The 18668-nt window shown below is 48.8% G+C and overlaps 2 protein-coding genes across 2 annotated transcripts; one reads left to right on the forward strand and one right to left on the reverse strand.

Annotated features, from left to right (window-relative positions):
• Window positions 1-2071: 2071 nt before the first annotated feature.
• LOC100836867 (protein NRT1/ PTR FAMILY 3.1) lies at window positions 2072-7442 on the forward strand. The gene is made up of 3 exons (XM_003568410.4): window positions 2072-2327; window positions 5433-6219; window positions 6310-7442. Exons 1-3 carry the CDS (start codon window positions 2234-2236, stop codon window positions 7220-7222), a joined length of 1794 nt encoding a protein of 597 aa, XP_003568458.1. The 5' UTR covers window positions 2072-2233; the 3' UTR covers window positions 7223-7442.
• Window positions 7443-11725: 4283 nt separating this feature from the next.
• On the reverse strand, window positions 11726-14016 carry LOC100841423 (protein NRT1/ PTR FAMILY 3.1). The gene is made up of 3 exons (XM_014898426.2): window positions 13857-14016; window positions 12966-13752; window positions 11726-12841 (listed from the first exon to the last, which is right to left on the reverse strand). The coding sequence occupies exons 1-3, from the start codon at window positions 13939-13941 to the stop codon at window positions 11878-11880; spliced, it is 1836 nt and encodes a 611-aa protein (XP_014753912.2). The 5' UTR covers window positions 13942-14016; the 3' UTR covers window positions 11726-11877.
• Window positions 14017-18668: the final 4652 nt, after the last annotated feature.

An 18668-nucleotide genomic window follows, 5' to 3' on the forward strand; every position in this document is an offset into this window, starting at 1 on the left:
ACCCTTCCCTCTCTTGGGAGCCGTGGGCGCCATGGGGAATGTGGGCGACGATTAGCAGGATTCAGGGGCGTGAGGAGGAATTGGGATGAGGAAGATGGACTCGGGGGCTAAGTGTTTGCCCCTCAGCGCAGCGGTGGGGTTTTATAGCACCCCAGCGTTGAGCAACCGTCGCATCCACACCCTACGTGTGTGCTGGGAATAACTACGCTTAAAGAAGGGGAATACGGGACGTGGCCTTAACAACCCGCAATTAAGGGGAGGTTAGGACGGAAATCTTGCCCCCACCACTCCGCCTGTAACGGCGGAGTCCTTGGAACAGCACATGAACGGGACCCGAAACGACTCGGGACCCACGCGTCGGTTAAGGGCGTAGCCCGGCAACCGACCAAGGATGACTTCGCTCGAGAACAGGCGTTGCCGGCCCACGCCCGGGGGCTACTGTCACACCAGTGGCACCCGGGGTACCACCATTGCGCAACGCGTGGGTCGTCTCGCTTGCTCCCCGCAAGGACCGCACCCCAGGCAGCGCGGTGCGAACTGCCCGGGAAGCCACCAGCCCGGCAGGACTACCCGGTCTGCGGGGGTTGCCCCGGATGGCAGCGTGAAGGTTCCCGTCAAGGCGCCCCCCGGGAAGGTCACCTGTGGTATCCCCTTAAGTATAAAAGGAGGACCGGCGCCATCGTTGAGGAGGTTGGGTTCTTTCTAGATTGCACTCCAATGGAGTTAGAGTTCGGGTCTTTAGCCGAAAGTAGCAAGTAGCCACTTAGCAGAAAAGAAAGAGAGCGCTCGGAGACTCACCCGGCAACCTGTAAACACTTGTTCATTGGCTAATACAAGCTCAGAAGCAGAACGTAGTTTTACACCTCCGGGTGGTCCGAACCTGGGTAAACAGGCTTGTGCATTGCAACGCTCGTCTTTGGCCTCGCCGGCGATCGCTGGAGCGATCCCCAACGCCCACTGCCGAATCTAAAAGGGGGTGCCTAGCATCCCCGGTGTCTAAGCCTCGGGCTACGACATGTTGCCACAACGGTACACCCATCCACATTTAGTTTTGTCCAGTTTGTCGGCATTAGATTCTCTTAAAGTATAAGTGGATTTCCCTTCTTTCCACATCAGCTTGAACCTTTGAGTGAAATGGTTCAGTGCATGAAATTCTTCATGGTATCAAAGCGAAGAGATCCCAAGTTTGAGACCCGGCTAGCGCAATTAAATTGCAGCGCTCTTTCGGTCCACGTTTAGACGTGAGGGAGCCACACGTGAGGGGCAGTGTTAAATTATAAGCGGATTGCCCCTCCTTTTCGCATCAGTTTGAATTTTTGGATAGTTTCCATCCACTCCAATCTTTTGGATATAATTTTTCTTTCTATGCACAACTAAGAATCATTTGAAGCATGTAGTATTCAATATGGTACCCGCTCCGTCCAACAAAAAATGTCTCAAGTTTGTCAAAATTTAGATGTATCTAGACATGGCTTAGTGTATAGATGTATTCAAATTTAGTCAAAGTTAAGACAACAAACGGAGGGAGTACGACATTTTGATCTTGTATTTTCCTATTCTTGTGTTTTGAAAATCATACATGTCAAAGAAGCGCTTAGCCTTTGGCAGCAGATTGGACTTTTGTGCTCTCGAGCTTGAACGGAGATTTGACGACATGAGACTGCCATTAGATACGATTGTGACGTCAAAAGTGGAAAACAAAATAAACGGATCAAAGTTGCCCCTGCTGCAGCCGAACACAAAAAGTAAGTTCAGAATCTGCCTGCACCTCGACAAATAATAACCGCACCACATGGTTCAGAAACCTGGATACTCAACATATCAGCTGTAAATTACAGCGGTGTCATCAAGATATCATCTTTTGCTTAGGATCAAGATATCGTCTTTTTCTTGGGATCAAGATATCTAAAATGGTGTCCTGATGCCGTTTCGATCTGACAGCAGTGGGACGCCGTCACATCTCAATCATCCTCTTCAGTGGAGCGGATGCCTCCCATTTACATCCAGGAGACTTTTTTCCAGGGCCGGATATGTCCAACTTAACAGATATATGCCTTTATAAAAGGCGTGCACCTGCACGCACACAAGACGCCTCCTATCTGGCTCCACTCTCGCACGCCAGTACGCCACCGAGCCACCGAGTGCCTAACCGTAGCTCGTAGCTCTCCTCCGCTGCTCGGGTGAAGAGAATCGGTCGCTTCTCCCCGCCTCCCCGGAGAAGAAGCAAGCAATAATGGCTGAGGACGGGAAGGAAGGGACCAAGGATGCGGCGGCCGAGAAGAGCAAGACGAAGGAGGGCGGCTTCAGGACCATGCCGTTCATCCTAGGTGATTCATCCATCCCTCTCTTCCTGCCTCCGTATTATTCCTGTCTGTTCTCTAGAAAAGCTTAATGAATACTTTATCTGATCTCTGCACCCACGGATTAGCTAGCTAGCAGTTTCGCCTTTAGATTTCCGGAGTTGCCCAGGCCACTGGAGTTTTGGTTACCTCATTCTCTTTTCTTCTCGTACTGTGTCACTGTCTGGGAGCCGGAAGATAGTATTAGCTTTCCTTTTTTTTACAGTGGCGTCTGCACGTGAAGTCGTGAACACGTTTAATTTAGACAAATGATTGCATAACACTCGCTGGTTTGTCACTCCGTTTTCTAAATTACCCCGTAGAAGAGGTCCTGCAGGGTTTATATCACAAAATTCTTGTGAATGGATACAATCATGTGGGATGAGGAGTAGCACTATCTGCATGTAAGGAGTCGTAAAAATATCTTACACATACTTGTCGTACTCCTCGATCAATTAATAAAAGCTGCTCCAAATTGTAGTGGAATAGTACTGTTCCCTCGGATCATAAATTGTTGTCGAAATATTACATGCATCTAAACGTTTTTTAAGAATAGATACATCTATATTTGGGCAAATTTGATTCAAGAATTTAGAATCAGAGGGAGTACAATTTTTGAGAAACGAGTAAGGTTGCCATTTTATTTTAGCATTTATATCTCCATTCTAGAATCCCTGTCTACTTCCTTCCGAATTTATCGCAAAGTAATGCTGCACATCTAAGGCCTTTCCCAGTCGATCGACTCTTAAGTGTCGTATCATGTTGCACATCTTTTCTCTTAAGCCTCTGTCCCATGTGACATGAGATACAGCTGACATGGAGCACTAGGAGAGGCCTAAATGTTCCGGCAATTAATACCGAAGCTCGTAGTTCTAAAAAATAAAGTGCAACTAATGATGTAAGAAATGGTTCTCTATGTCATTTTAGAGAGACAATAAAACATGATGTACATAGATTATCTTGAAGCATTATTTCTTGCATTTAATGCTCAAAAATATGTGATACTGTGCATTTAGTGCTAAAAAATGCTCAAACATGATGTATAGTGGTGCAACCTACTCAAACAAACACAAACACAGTGAAGGTTTTGACTGCATTAATCCAAATTTCAAATGGCATACTCGAAGTTCACCAAAATTTGTCCAAAACTTGTGTGAAATTTAAGAAAACCAGTTTTTGTCCCACGGTAACAAAAACCCCGAGCACAACAAAATAACCTCCACTAGTCACACACACAAAGAATAATCGAACCATAACGTCCTAGCAGATATTGCTCGAAAAAAAGAAAAACGTTCTAGTTGTAGCTGATACAAGCGTGCGAATGTGGATGCTGTTTTGTGAAGTCAACCTGGTCAATTTTGTTGAAAACAGCGTTCCGGGAACGACAAGCTGCACCGTCCCAAGGGCAAACCTCTAGTCAGTGAAGAAAAATGACGTTTCTGGAATTATATCGAAGACTTAACCTGAAGAGCAGCATAAGAATCTCCTTTTCTGGGTACTGACATTCTGAACTGCCAAAATAGAGCTATACTATGTGATACTCACAATTGAGCTACCACAATTGACGCCCGACCTTGTCAAGCAAAATACTGTTGCTACATGCAGCGATGCAGAATCAAATCCAGGACGAACTTCTACGACTTTTGACTGGTTGATAGTGAGTCTAAATTAAATGTCGAATCAGAACATCGAGCAGTTTTTCTCTGGTAAATTCCAACCTATTAGGTCCTGTTTGTGACGCGCTGTAATCTTTTTTCCTATTCCTGCGCTAATGAGATTTCCAAGCGACCAAGCAGACATTAATCGTGGGCAAGAAATTCCCCTTTATGGCTGAAGCATCCTCTCTTTTGGGCCTCGGAATATGGAATATGCAAGGCGTATAGATATCTCATGGTTGTCATTTGTCAACACTTTGTCATGTCATCCCGAGCGTCTTTAGATTAGAAAAAAAAATCATCCTCAACTTATCTAAAACTACACAAATGTTCTATCAATTTTTTATATACTTTTCCTCCCTCAATTGTCGAAACCGGACAAAAATGGTCCCTCAACCCATGGAAAGTGATATTAGTGCTGACTTTTCATGGATTTGGCCTCAAATACCACTCTAGCTTAGTTTTTTTTTGTGGTAACAAATTGAGTTGGGAGCTTAAAAGAAAAATGATCCCAACCTAGCAAATTTTGGGGACAAAACCATGATGTGACGACACTAATATCACTTTGGATGAGTTGAAGAACCATTGGTGTCTGGCTTCAACAGCGAAGACATGACAAGTATACGGAAAAAGTTAGGAGATCGTTTGCTTACTGTTCGATAAGCCGAGGGATGAAAGTTATACTTTTTTCTTTAGTTTACCGGGTCCATCCGCGCGAGCATTTCAAACAGCCTTGCTGTGCGAAAACCGAAGGGGGGTAGGTTAGGATGAGATAGAAAATCTACACGCAGGACGTTGTCGAGAGTGTCGGTACCTGGGCATGGTTCAAAATTTCATTAAAATAAGAAATTTTTGGCACTGAAAGTATTTTGTAGCCTAAATTTTTAGGCTAGATTCAAATCAAATTTAAATTTGCTCAAAACAGTACCAAATGATTTCCAAAAATTTGGATGTTCAGTGGGGTTCGAAACTTTTCTGTTCCCAAAATTGTAAAGCATGCCATCTATGATACATCACTCAACCCAAATTTGCACGTAGGAAGTTGCCCAGAGTGCCTACACTTCCGCAGGGTTCAAAATTTCATTGAAATTTCAGTAATTTCTTGGGTACCGAAAATGTTTTGTGGCCGGAAATTTCAGGCTAGATTCAAACAAATTTCAAATTAAAAGTTGCTAAAAATGTATAAATTCAATAAAAAAATTAGTACCATAAAAATTTCCAAACTTTGTGTTCATTGGGGTTCAGAAATTTTATGTTCCAAAATTTTTAAACCATGCAAGCAAACCTCTCAACCATAGAGACTGCCTATTTCAAAATTCAAAAGCATATTTAAATTTTCTGTGTAACAAAGACGCTAGTTATGCAAATGTGCTAGCCATTTGCTAGTTTGAACTTTGAAGTATAACATTTCCCGCCATGCTTTTGCCCACCATGACAGCCAACGACTTCTGCGACCGGCTGGCGACGGTGGGGTTCGGGTCGAACCTGATCTCGTACCTCACCCTGCAGCTCCACCTGCCGCTGGTGGAGGCCTCCAACATGCTGACCAACTACCACGGCACCACCAACCTCACCCCGCTCGTCGGCGGCCTCATCGCCGACTCCTTCGCCGGCCGCTTCTGGACCATCACCGTGGGCTCCATCATCTACCAGCTCGGCATGGTCTGCCTCACGCTCTCCGCCGCGATCCCCTCGCTCCGCCCGCCTCCCTGCGCCAAGCACGGCGCCGAGTGCCAGCGCGCCTCGGCCTACCAGATCGCCATCCTCTACCTCTCGCTGCTCTGCACCTCCATCGGCTCCGGGGGCACGCGGCCCTGCAACATGGCATTCGGCGCCGACCAGCTCGAGCTGGACGCGCGCAGGCGCCGGGGCGGCAAGGCCCCTATGTGGAGCTTCTTCAACCTCTACTTCTTCGGCATCGAGCTCGCCAAGCTCACGGCGGTCACCGCGGTGGTGTACGTCCAGGAGAACGTCGGCTGGGGCTGGGGCCTCGGCGTGCCCACCATCGCCATGTTCGTCGCCGTCATCGGCTTCGTGTCCGGGTACTCGCTGTACGTCAAGATGCCGCCCGGGGGCAGCCCGCTTGTCCGGCTGGCGCAGGTCGCCGCCGCCGCGTTCAAGAAGCGGAAAGCCGTCGTGACGGACCCTGGCCTCCTGTATGAGGACAAGGCACTCGACGCCGGCATTTCCACCACCGGCCGTCTTCTCCACACCAACCAGTTAAAGTAAGTTAGTACAAAAATTGATAGTTTTAGTTTTTTCTCGGCGCGAACAGAGTTAACTGACTGCTTGTGTATATGTTTCTTTGATATAAGGTTCTTTGACAAGGCGGCCATAGTGATGGACGGCGACGTGCTGCCGTCGGGCCAGCCGAAGCTTTGGCGGCTTTCCACGGTGCACCGGGTGGAGGAGATCAAGTCCATCGTCCGCATGCTCCCGATCTGGGCGGCGGGAATCCTCATGGTGACCGCGTCCTCGCACAACAGCAGCTTCGCGATCCAGCAGGCGCGCACCATGGACCGCGGCATCACGAACAACTTCAAGATCCCGCCGGCCTCCATGCTCATCTTCAGCAACCTTGCCATGCTGCTTACCCTCGCCTTCTACGACCGGGTGCTCGTCCGCGTGCTCCGCCGCTTCACGGGCCGCCCCAACGGCATCACCCACCTGCAGCGCGCCGGGGTCGGCATGACAATCGCCATGCTGGCCAACGTGGCGGCGGCCGCCGTGGAGCGCAGGCGCCGGTCCGTGGCCGCGGCCAGTGGGATGCTGGACGCGCCCAAGGGCGCCGTGCTGCCCATCAGCGTCTTCTGGCTCGTGCCTCAGTACGCCATCCACGGCATCGCCAACGCCTTCATGGACGTGGGCCGCATGGAGTTCCTCTACGACCAGGCGCCCGAGAGCATGCGCAGCACGGCCGCGGCGCTCTACTGGCTCACCATATCGGCCGGGAGCTACCTCGGCACGCTGCTGGTGACCATCGTGCACGAGAGGACGCAGCGCAGCGGGCAGTGGCTCCAGGACAACCTCAACAGAGGGAGGCTTGATAACTATTACTGGCTTGTCGTCGGGCTGCAGGGTCTTAACCTTGTCTACTACTTCGTCTGCGTCAAGTACTACACCTTCAAGCCGTTGGAGATGGTCGACGAGAGCGACAAGGAGACCGAGCTGTATGGCGGCAATGGAAATGGCACCAAGAACGCCAAGAAGAGTGCAAGCTTCAGGTAACTAAATTAGAATGCGCGTTTTGATCTCTATCCCCCAGCTCGAAGAATAGTTGGGTTATTGGGATGGAATAATGGTACAGTAACAACCAGATGATGTATCTTCTTGTCGTCATATACAGTGCATATTCTTCAGTCAGTCAAATGAGTTGTTTCTCGGTGGATCAAAATCTTTTCGTCTGTTTTGTACTTGCGAAAATATCAATGTGTGGATTTGACGGTTCTCGGTGGCATGGCGAGCGATTATTTCTGGCGTAAATTGCACATGCGGTCTGTCAACTATGCGGCTGCTTGGGCCGGGCGAATGCCCTACTTTGCGCCCCCGCAAAAAGAAAAATGCCTTCCTTTTCGGAAAGAAAAGAAATATTCCTTCCGGTTTTAAATACTTGTCGTGGTTTTAGTGCAAATTTGCGGGCAACTATGGAGGAACGGAGGGAGTAGTACCCAGCTACCGAGGCATACTGGAAATCTTGGGATATACTGTCGAAGAATTCACAAAATATTTGAATTCAAATCTTTCCACCATTTCATAAAAGAGGCTTGCTACCCTAATTGCTACCGAAAATAGACAATGGCAGAGCAGTTAGTGGTATTCATTGCTTTCGCCTTCTGTAATTGACCTTTGTTGACGTAGACGGCAATGGGGTTCCAACAAGTCAACAACAAGAGTGACGAAGCGTGTCTCCGCTTCAGAATGTGGATGAGTGGCGTGACAATCTCCATCGCCAGTAGAGTTTCATGACCATGCCTGTCTGCCTGACATGGTGTGCTGGATGCTATACAAAAAATATAGATTAATTTTTAAATTGATTGTTTTGGAGCACCATGTTTTGCTTGATGCCATGGCTGGTGTTGTGACTAGTGAGTGCGTGTGCATGATGTATGCAATCATGGCGACATGTTTGTCATCCCCGAGCTCGCCTAAAGCTCACAGATGGCGAGCTGACCCCAGGCTCGGCCTGAAGCGGAATCAAGCCTGAAAGCGAGGCTCGGTTCGGGCATTGATTAAGCTCGGGCCGAGCTCGGGAGCTCGACGAGCCCAGCAACAAAACCGGCATAACTTTAGTTTTTCGGCATTTTAGAAGAAACTAAACCATTTGAAAAGGCGCGCGCAGTACTGCAGTCTGCAGGAGTCGGGGAAGAGTTATGGGCTGCTGGCTTGCTACAGCATGCTGAATGTGACTGGACTGGGGTGAAAGTATTTTAGGCTTTGGGCTCACCGTGCGGCCCGAGCCTATATGGGCTCGGCCCGAAATAATAAACGAACCCATCTTACATGCTCGGCCCAGGCTTTTCAATTTGCGAGCCGTGCTCGAGCTCCTCAGAGCCCAGGCAAGCCGAGCCCGAGCTCAGAAGCTCGGCCCAGACACTGACATGTCTGCATGTTAGGGATCGAGTAGGGGACCCGTGCTGTGTCCGCTTGATGCCGTGGCGTCTCGTGCGAACGCGACGAGGATCATCCCGGGTGTTGGCGACATCAGCCTTAACGGCGCTGCGCATAAAACATCGAGCCGCCAGATATGTTTGTTTTACCGTAGATGAACTCTGATATCTACGCCTAATAATAAAGAAAATAGTGTTTTCTTCCTCGGTCGTTCTCCGGCGTGCAATTTGGGTTTCGGCCTGGGCCCAGCCCAATTAGGGGATCGGTCTGTCCAGCCTACCGAACCACGAATCCGAAAGAAAAAATCGCTTCTACCATCCCTGACGCGTGCGAGATGCTGAGCCTGACCTCAAATCCGCACGCGTGCCGCCAAACCCACTGCTGCACTGCCTCCCCGCGCCTCCGGTGGTCCCCATGAGCCTCTGGATCGATACTGTTTCTCTTCTCTACTGATTAATTGGAGTAGTAAGAAGTTTGCATGATTCCTTTGTTAGTGTAGAACATTTATGTTTAAAAGTCCGTAGCAACGCACGGGCAGTGCACTTTCTATGACAACCGTAGAATCTCACGACCATGCCGTTGTAGGTCAGTTGTTCGTTGGGGAGAGATCAAACTGTTTTAAACGTCAAATTCTATCTCCAATTTCAGCCCGTTCAGATTTCCTTTTTCCTGGCTATATAAGCAGAATCCCAGGCTTTCTCGGTAACATCCTTCACGGAACTCGCCGTGGCCGCTCAACTTCACACGGCACGTAAGACGCATGCATAAGGCATCAGGGATACAGATCGAATATGCATGCTGCTTAATTGCTCCGATGCATGCATCCCAATAATTCTCTTGATGTACGTACCAATTTCTTCCTTGCCGCAAAGGCTGCAATCACTCACGTTTTGTTTCTTTATACTTTTCCAGATTAACAGCTCGTCGCTCATGGGCGGCCGTGAGAAGTTCACGAACAGATCTTCGTTCGTTTCGCCAGATGTCAAGGTCACAAGAGGTGGTCGCACCGTCGGAGGATGAAGATTGGAGCAGGCGCAGCATGCCGCGGTACTAATCGGCGCAAAGCTACACTGCATACTGCCGCCGCCGTCAAGAAGATGAGCCGTTTTCTGCACACGATCCTCATTTTTTTTATTGCATTTTTAATTGCTAACCACATTTGACACGTCGGTGATCCTCCTCGTCTAACGCCTGCTCCACCGTGCCAATCTCGAGCTGCAGGCACACCAACGACCGCCAGACGAAGCGTGCGTAACGTAAGCAAGACCTCGTCACTTGCCCATAGCGGTGTTGGCCACGACGGAGGATAGATCTAGAAGCAATCGGGCCTCCTCGATAAGTCTGATATACCACACTGTTTCAGTTGCCGTGCCACAGGTATGAGTGAATTTTCTTTTTCCTCCATTTTATGCGGGTAATTCAGAAATTTTAACCATGAACCAAACAGGACCGCTTGGATGACGTGTTTCCCTTCACTGGCCTGCATGCATTTTTGACATTCTAGATATTTGTGTTATAAACGAGACAAGCAAAACAAAGAACTTTGAAAAAATCACAGCACATGGAAATATCTCTGAAACAACGAGAGAGAAAAACTAAAAGTCTCAGCCAGCGAAACTTCACTATCACGGTAGTGTTTACACAACGCCGGAGATATTTCACAGAGCAACTTATCCCAACCGGCGGCTTACGAGGGATATATAAATCAGGTAGAAATTAGGGTTTCAACGATCCGCTCCGCTCTACGCTCTGTCAGAAGTTCGCCTTCTTAATGAATTTGGATCACAACTTAACAATTGAGGGGTTGAATAATAACCTCACCTGATCTCACCGAATGTGTCCATGACTGACCCAAGGGCAAGTGCATCCTTGTCCGGATAAGGGGAATACAAGTATGAGGCTTCCAAGCCTCGCTCTCCGAATGAAGGACAGCGCATGAAGTTTAGCTCAATCTCACCACACTACCTGGTAATTGGTAATGATAAGACTAACACCATGCCCTTCCTTTCGCCCTTCTTTCAGAAGCTCATGACTTACATGTGGTTGGACGTGTTATTGTTTTTGCATGTGATGACAAAGAGAGCAGCATCATTCAACGTGCAAAAGACCTCCAAACTCAAATGGAGCGGTATGAGCTTGACCTTGCAGCCGTCATTTCCCATCGTCCCAAGTCCAACGAGGAGCACCTCCAAGTGAGTGTGAAGCCTACAGTCAACCTCCCCGCGGGCATCATCCACCCGAGGCTCACCGTGAAAACGTTCTAGGAGCTATAGAGCTGCTAATGGATCAGAGAAGGATATCCTTGATGTTATTGCAAGACCATTTGACCAGCAGCCTTTGGAGAGCTCCTTCCAAACGACCCGTAGATTCTGACCAGCCACCTGGATACTTTGGAGCAACATATGAAGGTAGAGGCTGGTCCGCAAGCTGTTGCGAAGCAACCTCAGATGGAACATCTGACTGCGACTTGCTCCGAAATCACTCAGGTGCTTGAGTGTCTTCTTTCAACGAGGGCCAAACTCAAGCACCTGGGTGATTTTAAAGCAAGTCGCATTCAGTTGTTCCAGCAGAGGTTGCTTCGCAGCAGCTTGCGGACCAACTTTGCCTTCAAGTGTTGCTCCAAAGCGTCGACGTGACCGGTCAAAATCTGCAGCCCATTTGGAGGTGCTCTCCAAAGGCTACAGGCAAGCTTTTGCCTTTGCAATAGCATCAATGGTGGAAGCGTGTGCATGGAGGTTGAGTTTGGGCTTCAGGCTCACTTTTAGGTGCTCCTCGTTGCACTTGAGCTTGCAGGAGCTGACAGCTGCAAGGTACTTCTCCATATGAGTTTGGAGTCTTTTTTGCGTTGCCCTCTTTTCGCTACCTATAAATAATATAAAAAACATGCACATGTGAGTTGTGAAGTTCGGAGGAGCTGGTTTATCATACCAGGTGGTGGGTTGAGCTCGAGGACGTCAGAGCAGTGGTAGATCAATTCTAGTCTGACGGGTTTTTTTCCATCAGTGAGGATTTGACATTTTTTCATTGTGCATAACTGGTGAATTTGAAGGAGTTACGAGTTATGTAGCAGTGTAGGTACACTGACTGACACGCCTGCAATACTTTATTGTGTAAGATAAATATTTTTATTTTTAAAAGTATTTTTCGTGTTACCAAACGGACATTGTGCGAGACAACAGACAATTTGTTATCAACATGTAGCGCTCGATGGGACGTCGTACACCTCAAGAATTTTCCCGAGTCCGTACTTGTCTGACCTGTGATAACACGTACCGTTAGATGGGACCCTCGCAATGTCTCGAACCTCCTATTTGACCTGCAGAGAGCGCAGTCACCGGCTCTATACTTGGCCCCTGATCAGCGCCATCTTCCGGCCGTCGCGCCTTGTCTCCAGCATCCACCTCGAAGGACTTGAGGGTGTAAAAATGGAAGCAGACGATGTAGTAGACAAGGTTTAGCGCCATGAGGAAGGTGACGAGCCAGTAGTAATAATCCAGCCTGCCCCTGTTGATGTTGTCCTGCAGCCACTCCCCTCCACTGGCGCTCTGCACCACCGTGACCAGCGCCGTGCCCAGGTAGTTCCCAAGCGAGCCGGCGACCCAGAAGAGCGCGGCCGCCGAGCTGCGCATGCTCTCGGGCGACTGGTCGTACAGGAACTCCATGTGCGCCACCGTGGAGAGCGTGTCGCTCACCCCGTGGAGCGCGTACTGCGGCACCAGCCAGAACACGCTCATGGGCACGGCTGCGGCGGCGCCGCCGTCCAGGAGCCCATGCTCTGCCGCGACGGCACGCCGCTTGCGTTCCACGAGAGCGCCCGCGAGGACGCCGAGCACGGAGACGGCAAGCCCGGCGCCCATGCGCTGGAAGTAGGTGATCCCGGATGGCAGCCCCGTGTAGCGCCGTGCCAGGGGCACGAAGGCGCGGTCGTAGAGGGAGAGGCTGAGGAGCATTGTGAGCGTGGTGAAGATGATCATGCTGGCCGGCGGGATCTCGAAGTGGCTGCTGAGGCGGCGGTCCATGGTGCGCGACTGTTGGATGGCGAAGGTGAAGTTGTGCGAGGCCGCGGCGATGAGCGTGATGCTGGCCGCCCACAGCGGCAGCATGCGCACGATGGACTTGAGCTCCTCCACTCGGTGCACCGTCGACAGCCGCCACGGGTCCGGCTCCGGCTCGGCGCCAGTACTGGAGTCAACGACGACGGCATCGGTCGTCGTCACGATCGCCGCTCGATCCAAGAACCTTCACATGGGGAGCAAGTAGGAAATTGTATGTTAATAATTCCGACAAGCTGATGAACGAACAAATTAACAACGAACCACATGCGAGGAAAAAGACACGAGGCTGTAAGTAATAGAGTACTTGCCTGAGCTGGTTGGTGTGGAGAAGCCTCCCATCGACGGCGATGGGAGCGTCGAGCTCCTTGTTCTGGTACAGCAACGCGGCATCCTCCGGCACGGCCTCATTCCTCTTCCTGACCGCCGCGACGACGACCTGAACCAGCCTAACGAAGGGGCTTCCCCCGGGCTTCACCCTGACGTAGAGCGGGTAACCCGCCACGAACGACAGCACGGAGACGAACATGGCCATGGCGGGGATCCCGAACCCCCAACCCCACCCAACGTTCTCCTGGATGTACACCACCACCGTCAGCGCCAGCAGCACGGCGAGCCCCATGGTGAAAAAGTAGAAGTTGAAGAAGCTCCACTTCTGCCCGCCGCCTGGGCGCCTCCCCCCGACGCCGAACTGGTCTGCCCCGAACGCCACCACGCACGGCCGTATCCCGCCGGACCCGAGCGCCGTGAAGAGCAGCGACAGGTAGAGCATGGCCAGCTGCCCGCCGTTGGCGCGCTGGCACGATGTACCAGGAGGAGCAGTGCACGGGCCGGGGCGGAGGGAAGGGGTGAGCGCGGACACGACGAGGCCCAGCATGCCGAGCTGGTACAGCAGGCCGCCGCCTGCGATGGCCCAGAAGCGGCCCGTGAAGGAGTCGGCGATGATGGCGCCGAAGACCGGGGTGAAGGCGGCCGTGCCCATGAAGTTGGTCAGCAGGTTGGAGGCCTCCACCAGCGGCAGGTGCAGCTGCTGCGTCAGGTACGTGATCAGGTTCGCGTTGAAGCCGGCCGTCGCGAACCTATCACAGATTTCGTTCGCTGCACACATGCACAGTCAGAGACTGGTAAATGGAACACTGGCAACCAAAATGCTCTGTTCCACTACTGAAAGAAAACTAGTGCAACGAAAGCAGGGGAATCACCTAGTATGAAGGGCATTGTCTTGAAGCCGCCCTGCTTCGTCTTCTTCGGCGATCCATCTTCATCAGCCGGTGCTGCACCCGCCATGTTTGGTTTCAGTTTTCAGTAGGCAGTCCTTGCTGCCGTAATGAACTGGATATGCTACTGAAGTAGTGAAGTGTGTATGTGGAACGGCTATGTAGAGAGGGCTTAGCTACTGGCAAGTGGTAATATTATCGGTAGTGAGTGAACTAACCCAACGTGCCTGTCGCTGGGGACAGCGAAGCATTCGCCAGAGACAAACAACAAAACGGTGCATCGAAGACCGGAGCAAGCAAGGTAGGTCGTCAGAACATGAAATCTGACGAGCGATCTTACTTGTTTAATGAAAGACTGGCAGTGACCACTGACCAGGTCAGTTGGTCTTCGATCGAAGCCTTTTCTTTCTGGATAACAGCTATTGATCGAAGTTCACTACTTCACTATGTTGAATAAATTAACGATATCAAGTCTTTCTTTGCAAGAACATCAAACGACGAAGTGATACAAGTACTCCTACTGTCCTACAGAGCAAACTGTCCGGGCTTAATGGGCTGGAAGTTGTTATAGAGGGCCCAACTGTACAGATCCACGTATACTCTTGTTGATGAACATAAAAAAGGCTTCTTTGATTCACGAGGTTTTACAAATGTAGGAAAAATACAAATATAAGATAGAAATGCAGTTGCATAACAGAGGATTAGCAGAAGAATTCTGTAAACTTTGATGTCTGATTCTTAGGAATAGAAAAACACAGAAATCCTAATAAATGTTAAGTAACCCAGGGTCAAACCATGAGCAAAGTTAAACTTATAATGTCGGCATGCCACTAAATACCATTGTCTATTTTATTGTGCAAATAATTTCAAAAAAAGAGATCTCGAGAGGTTGTAGAAATCCTTTTTTCCTTTCAAAGAAAAGTTTCCTGTTTTTCTTTTAATTCCATTTCCTTGACTTAAACAACTGAATAGTGGTACCAAAGTAAAAATAATACTCCTATGATTTTCCTAGAGTGTATGTCAACTTATCTCCTCGAAGCAAACATCAAGTCCAAGCAACGTGACAGGTCCCGCCATGGAAGTTTTTGTTGAGAAAATTAAAATTTTCACTGCTTCAAGTAGGGAGATTAAGTTTTCAAAGATCCATCGATCTCAGCATAGGGTTAGTCATGACCGGGCGGCTTTTGCCGGGACACGGCTTGTTGGCTTCGATGTAATCCCCTCGATGGGGATCGTGATGTAACCCTTATTTGAGTTCGATCTAAATCTCCCTTTCTCGCAAAAGATAAACTTTGCTCATGGAGACTTTTCTGAACCATTATACTCCGTTCGCGTGCCATTGTGTGGATATGAAATTATGAATACACTGGGTCAGAGGTTTTCTTGGACCGTTTCCCATACAAGGTACAATCATACATTCCGAGCGCTCATTCCCGTGCCACCGTCCTCTAGGTGTCAGCCATTAAGGACCTCTTTGGATTGAAGAATTTTTATTGGATTTTAGTATGATTTGAACCCATAGAATTTTCTTCCTGAAGCTAAAGACTCTTTGGTTCAAAGCAATGAATTCTCCAAAATTTCTATGGATTATGGTTTCCTACACCGTAATCCTATGGGAATTCTAGCAAGAGATTAGACCTCTTGGAAAACTTTCTATGTGTGTATGACAACTATGGCTCACACTAATGTATGTGCAAAATTCCTGCATTTTTCACTACTACAAAAACGCATATATGTGACGACATATTAGTGGCGGGTGCAACCAGCCCGCCACTGATGTCGAGCATCAGTGACGGTTGGTCACGCGCTCGCCACTGATAAACAGTTGCAGACTTGCAATTTTGGACCCGACAGACAGTGGCGGGCTCTGCTCATGACCGCCACTTATGACTAGTCATCAGTGGCGGGCCTAGCATTGATAGTGGTTCATCAGTGGCGGTCGGGAAGGCCCGCCACTAATGGACACAAGTGAAAAATTGCAAAATTCAGAAAAACATGCATCAGTGGCGGGCCTCGCGTATAGGCCCGCCATTGATGATCCCTGGGGACATCAGAGAAATGTGATTCTTTTTGCTAAAGTCTTATTTTTTTTCTTGATTAACATATTGAAACAATAATACCATATGGTGACATTTGAAAAATGGCATATGTAATACAATCTTGTTATTTCCCGTAGTTAAACTTTAGGTTTTAAACCAAGTGACCAAAGTTTTGTCCATTTCTATGCCATAATTCATGATAATGTATCAATATTTTTCACAAGTGTGCATATTCTCATGACAAACTATATTTTAAAGATGTTTGCAAAGTTTTGGTTTTAAAAAATGATTTTCCATTTCCCAAATGCGAAAAATTGGATATTTTGTGAAGCAAGTAAATTAATATGGTTCAAAATGGCACCTATACACTTTTCACACAAAGTAGAACTTGTTTCTTTGCTAATGTCCAAAGGTTTTGAAAATTTTGCACAAAATGTACTAGTATTAGGTATGAATGTTTATGTGTTTCAGGGAACGGGGTATTTTGTGAAGCAAATACAAATAAAATGGTTAAAAATGGCACATATCAAGTTTCCAGAAATAGTAGACCACAATAATGAACTCATAGACCAATTTAGTTATTTTGAATATTTATACATTATATGAAAACAAAAAATACAAATTATGAACCCATCAGTGTCGGTTCATGCATTGATACCCGCTACTCATGGCCATTTAGGCCCGGCCCAGCCCGAGGGCCCTAGGGTTTGGAGGGATACCCTATAAAAGCTAGCCTCATCTCCCCCATCCCCAATCTTTCCTCCCCCAGCCGTCACATGCTTATCTCTCCCTCTGCCCTCCCCATCTCTCACCCTGTCTACCTCCTACACGAACAGTCATATCTCCTTCCTCACCAGCGCCACCGCCCCTCCTACCTCACTGTTATTCCCTCTCCTCCTCCCACACCGGCGGCCGGCGACGGCAGAGCGCGTAAGGAGGAGCCGCAGCGCCGGCAGCGCGCGCGTGGAGGAGCAGCGCTGGCAGCAGCACGTGTAGGAGCAGCAGCGCGGGTGGAGAGCAGCGGCGGCAGCAGCACGTGTAGGAGCAGCACGGCGCCTGCAGCACCGGCAGCGGCGCTTGGAGGAGCAGCGTCGCCGGGTACGCATCTCTCCCTCTCTCATTTTTTTCTTCTAAATCTCACTTTCTCTCTCGCAGATTTCTTGGTTGGTGGCCAGCTGGCGTGCAATTTTCGCAAGCAACAAGTTAGCCGGATTATTTGGTGATTTGTTTTTGTATACAAATTTATATATAGGATCTCTACTTCCGGATTTAAGTGATTTGTTGTGGTGTCAAGATACTGCTTGTATGTATATACCCGTGGCCTCCTCGACCAACGCCTGGAGGAGAAACGGCTCGCGGGACCTGGAGCAGCGGCGGCGTGTGGCGCTTGGAGGAGCAGCTGACGGCCATGACGCCGGATGCGGCCGCCCTGACGCCAGATCCGGCCGCCACGACGTCGAATCCGGCCGTCCTGACAATTATGCCAGCAATTTGTGTGCGATTAGAACAAAATAAACATGGCTAGCATATAATTATATGCTAGCCATGAGTTTTTTTTAATTATGGCCACAACTCATCAGTGTCGGTCCCTACTTGTGCCCGCCACTGATGTGTACCACATCAGTGACGGTCCGTATGCCCGTTACTAATGTTCAGTACATTAGTGACAGGAAGTTAGTGACGGGCGGCCCGCCCGTTATTGTATGCTTTTTCGACCGTTATTGATAACCGTTTCTGTAGTAGTGTTTCCTGTGATGCAACCAAACACCTAGCTTATAGTATTGGTACCTGTGTTTTGAATCTTGAAGGATTGAATATGACATGGCATCCTATTTCTGTATTTTTCCTATTCCTATGTTTTACAAACCATGTCATCCAAAGCAAACCTAAGGGCATCCACAAAGGCTGAGTCTTAACCGACTCTTTTTGAATTTTGCTTGTGTGGAGGAACAGAAGAGAACTTACTATTCCCGAATAGTCAAACTTTTAAGGGAAAAACCGACTAAGAGTCAGCTAAGAATTGATCTATTTATCATTGTACATCATTGCATTTAATGCTAACAAAAAATATATAACCTAAAGACACAACATATTACATATGTTATTTCGTCGTCCACTGTAGATGACATAGAGTGCCGACTCTACTGTTGCGGATAACCACCTGAACCGGAGCATAAGCGGATTCTTCACGTGGGTTCGTCCTTAGTCAGTCAGTCCCATTCTGTAGACAGGCCCATACCCTATTCTACTGCACAGAACTAGCCCAACTGGAATTTCATAGCGGGCTCGTTGACGTTCCATATCGCGCCGGTAAAATGATTGCAATTGCTCAGCATGTCCAGCACGGCCCCTAAACAGGGACCCTATTCCAAATTTGGGGGCTTGAGGCCAAAAACATGATCCAGCAGGGTCCCTAAACAAGCCCCCAAATTTAAGGAGGCACCCAAAACAGCCCAGAGACCCCATCCCCATGGTGAAACGCCATTTTGATCACTAAGTGTTTTGGTGTTAACCGTGTGCTCGAGTGTTTCAGATTTGAGATCAAATGGCACAAAACGGTTCGTTGTCCTCAACAAGGAAATAAGCATAGAAAGATTTACGTCTTTTTATTTATATTGAGTCGTAAGAAATCTATACTATTAAGAGGGAGTCCACATGGGAAAGGTTTGGGTGAATCAACTTCATGATGTGGGGTCGAGGTGGCCCGATCTTTCGATGAGATTGGTAACTCTCGATTTGGGTAGGAGATGACGTTGAC

The sequence above is a fragment of the Brachypodium distachyon genome, chromosome 2 (genome assembly GCF_000005505.3).
Source record: "Brachypodium distachyon strain Bd21 chromosome 2, Brachypodium_distachyon_v3.0, whole genome shotgun sequence".
In the NCBI taxonomy this organism is placed as follows: domain Eukaryota; kingdom Viridiplantae; phylum Streptophyta; class Magnoliopsida; order Poales; family Poaceae; genus Brachypodium; species Brachypodium distachyon.

Excerpts from the sequence above, each read along its gene's own strand:
- LOC100836867 (XM_003568410.4), top strand. The coding sequence starts at position 2,234 with ATGGCTGAGGACGGGAAGGAAGGGACCAAGGATGCGGCGGCCGAGAAG. Across the intron at positions 2,328-5,432 it reads GACCATGCCGTTCATCCTAG|CCAACGACTTCTGCGACCGG; the intron begins GTGATTCATCCA and ends CCACCATGACAG. Across the intron at positions 6,220-6,309 it reads CTCCACACCAACCAGTTAAA|GTTCTTTGACAAGGCGGCCA; the intron begins GTAAGTTAGTAC and ends CTTTGATATAAG.
- LOC100841423 (XM_014898426.2), bottom strand. The coding sequence starts at position 13,941 with ATGGCGGGTGCAGCACCGGCTGATGAAGATGGATCGCCGAAGAAGACG. Across the intron at positions 13,753-13,856 it reads GACAATGCCCTTCATACTAG|CGAACGAAATCTGTGATAGG; the intron begins GTGATTCCCCTG and ends GCATGTGTGCAG. Across the intron at positions 12,842-12,965 it reads CTCCACACCAACCAGCTCAG|GTTCTTGGATCGAGCGGCGA; the intron begins GCAAGTACTCTA and ends CCCCATGTGAAG.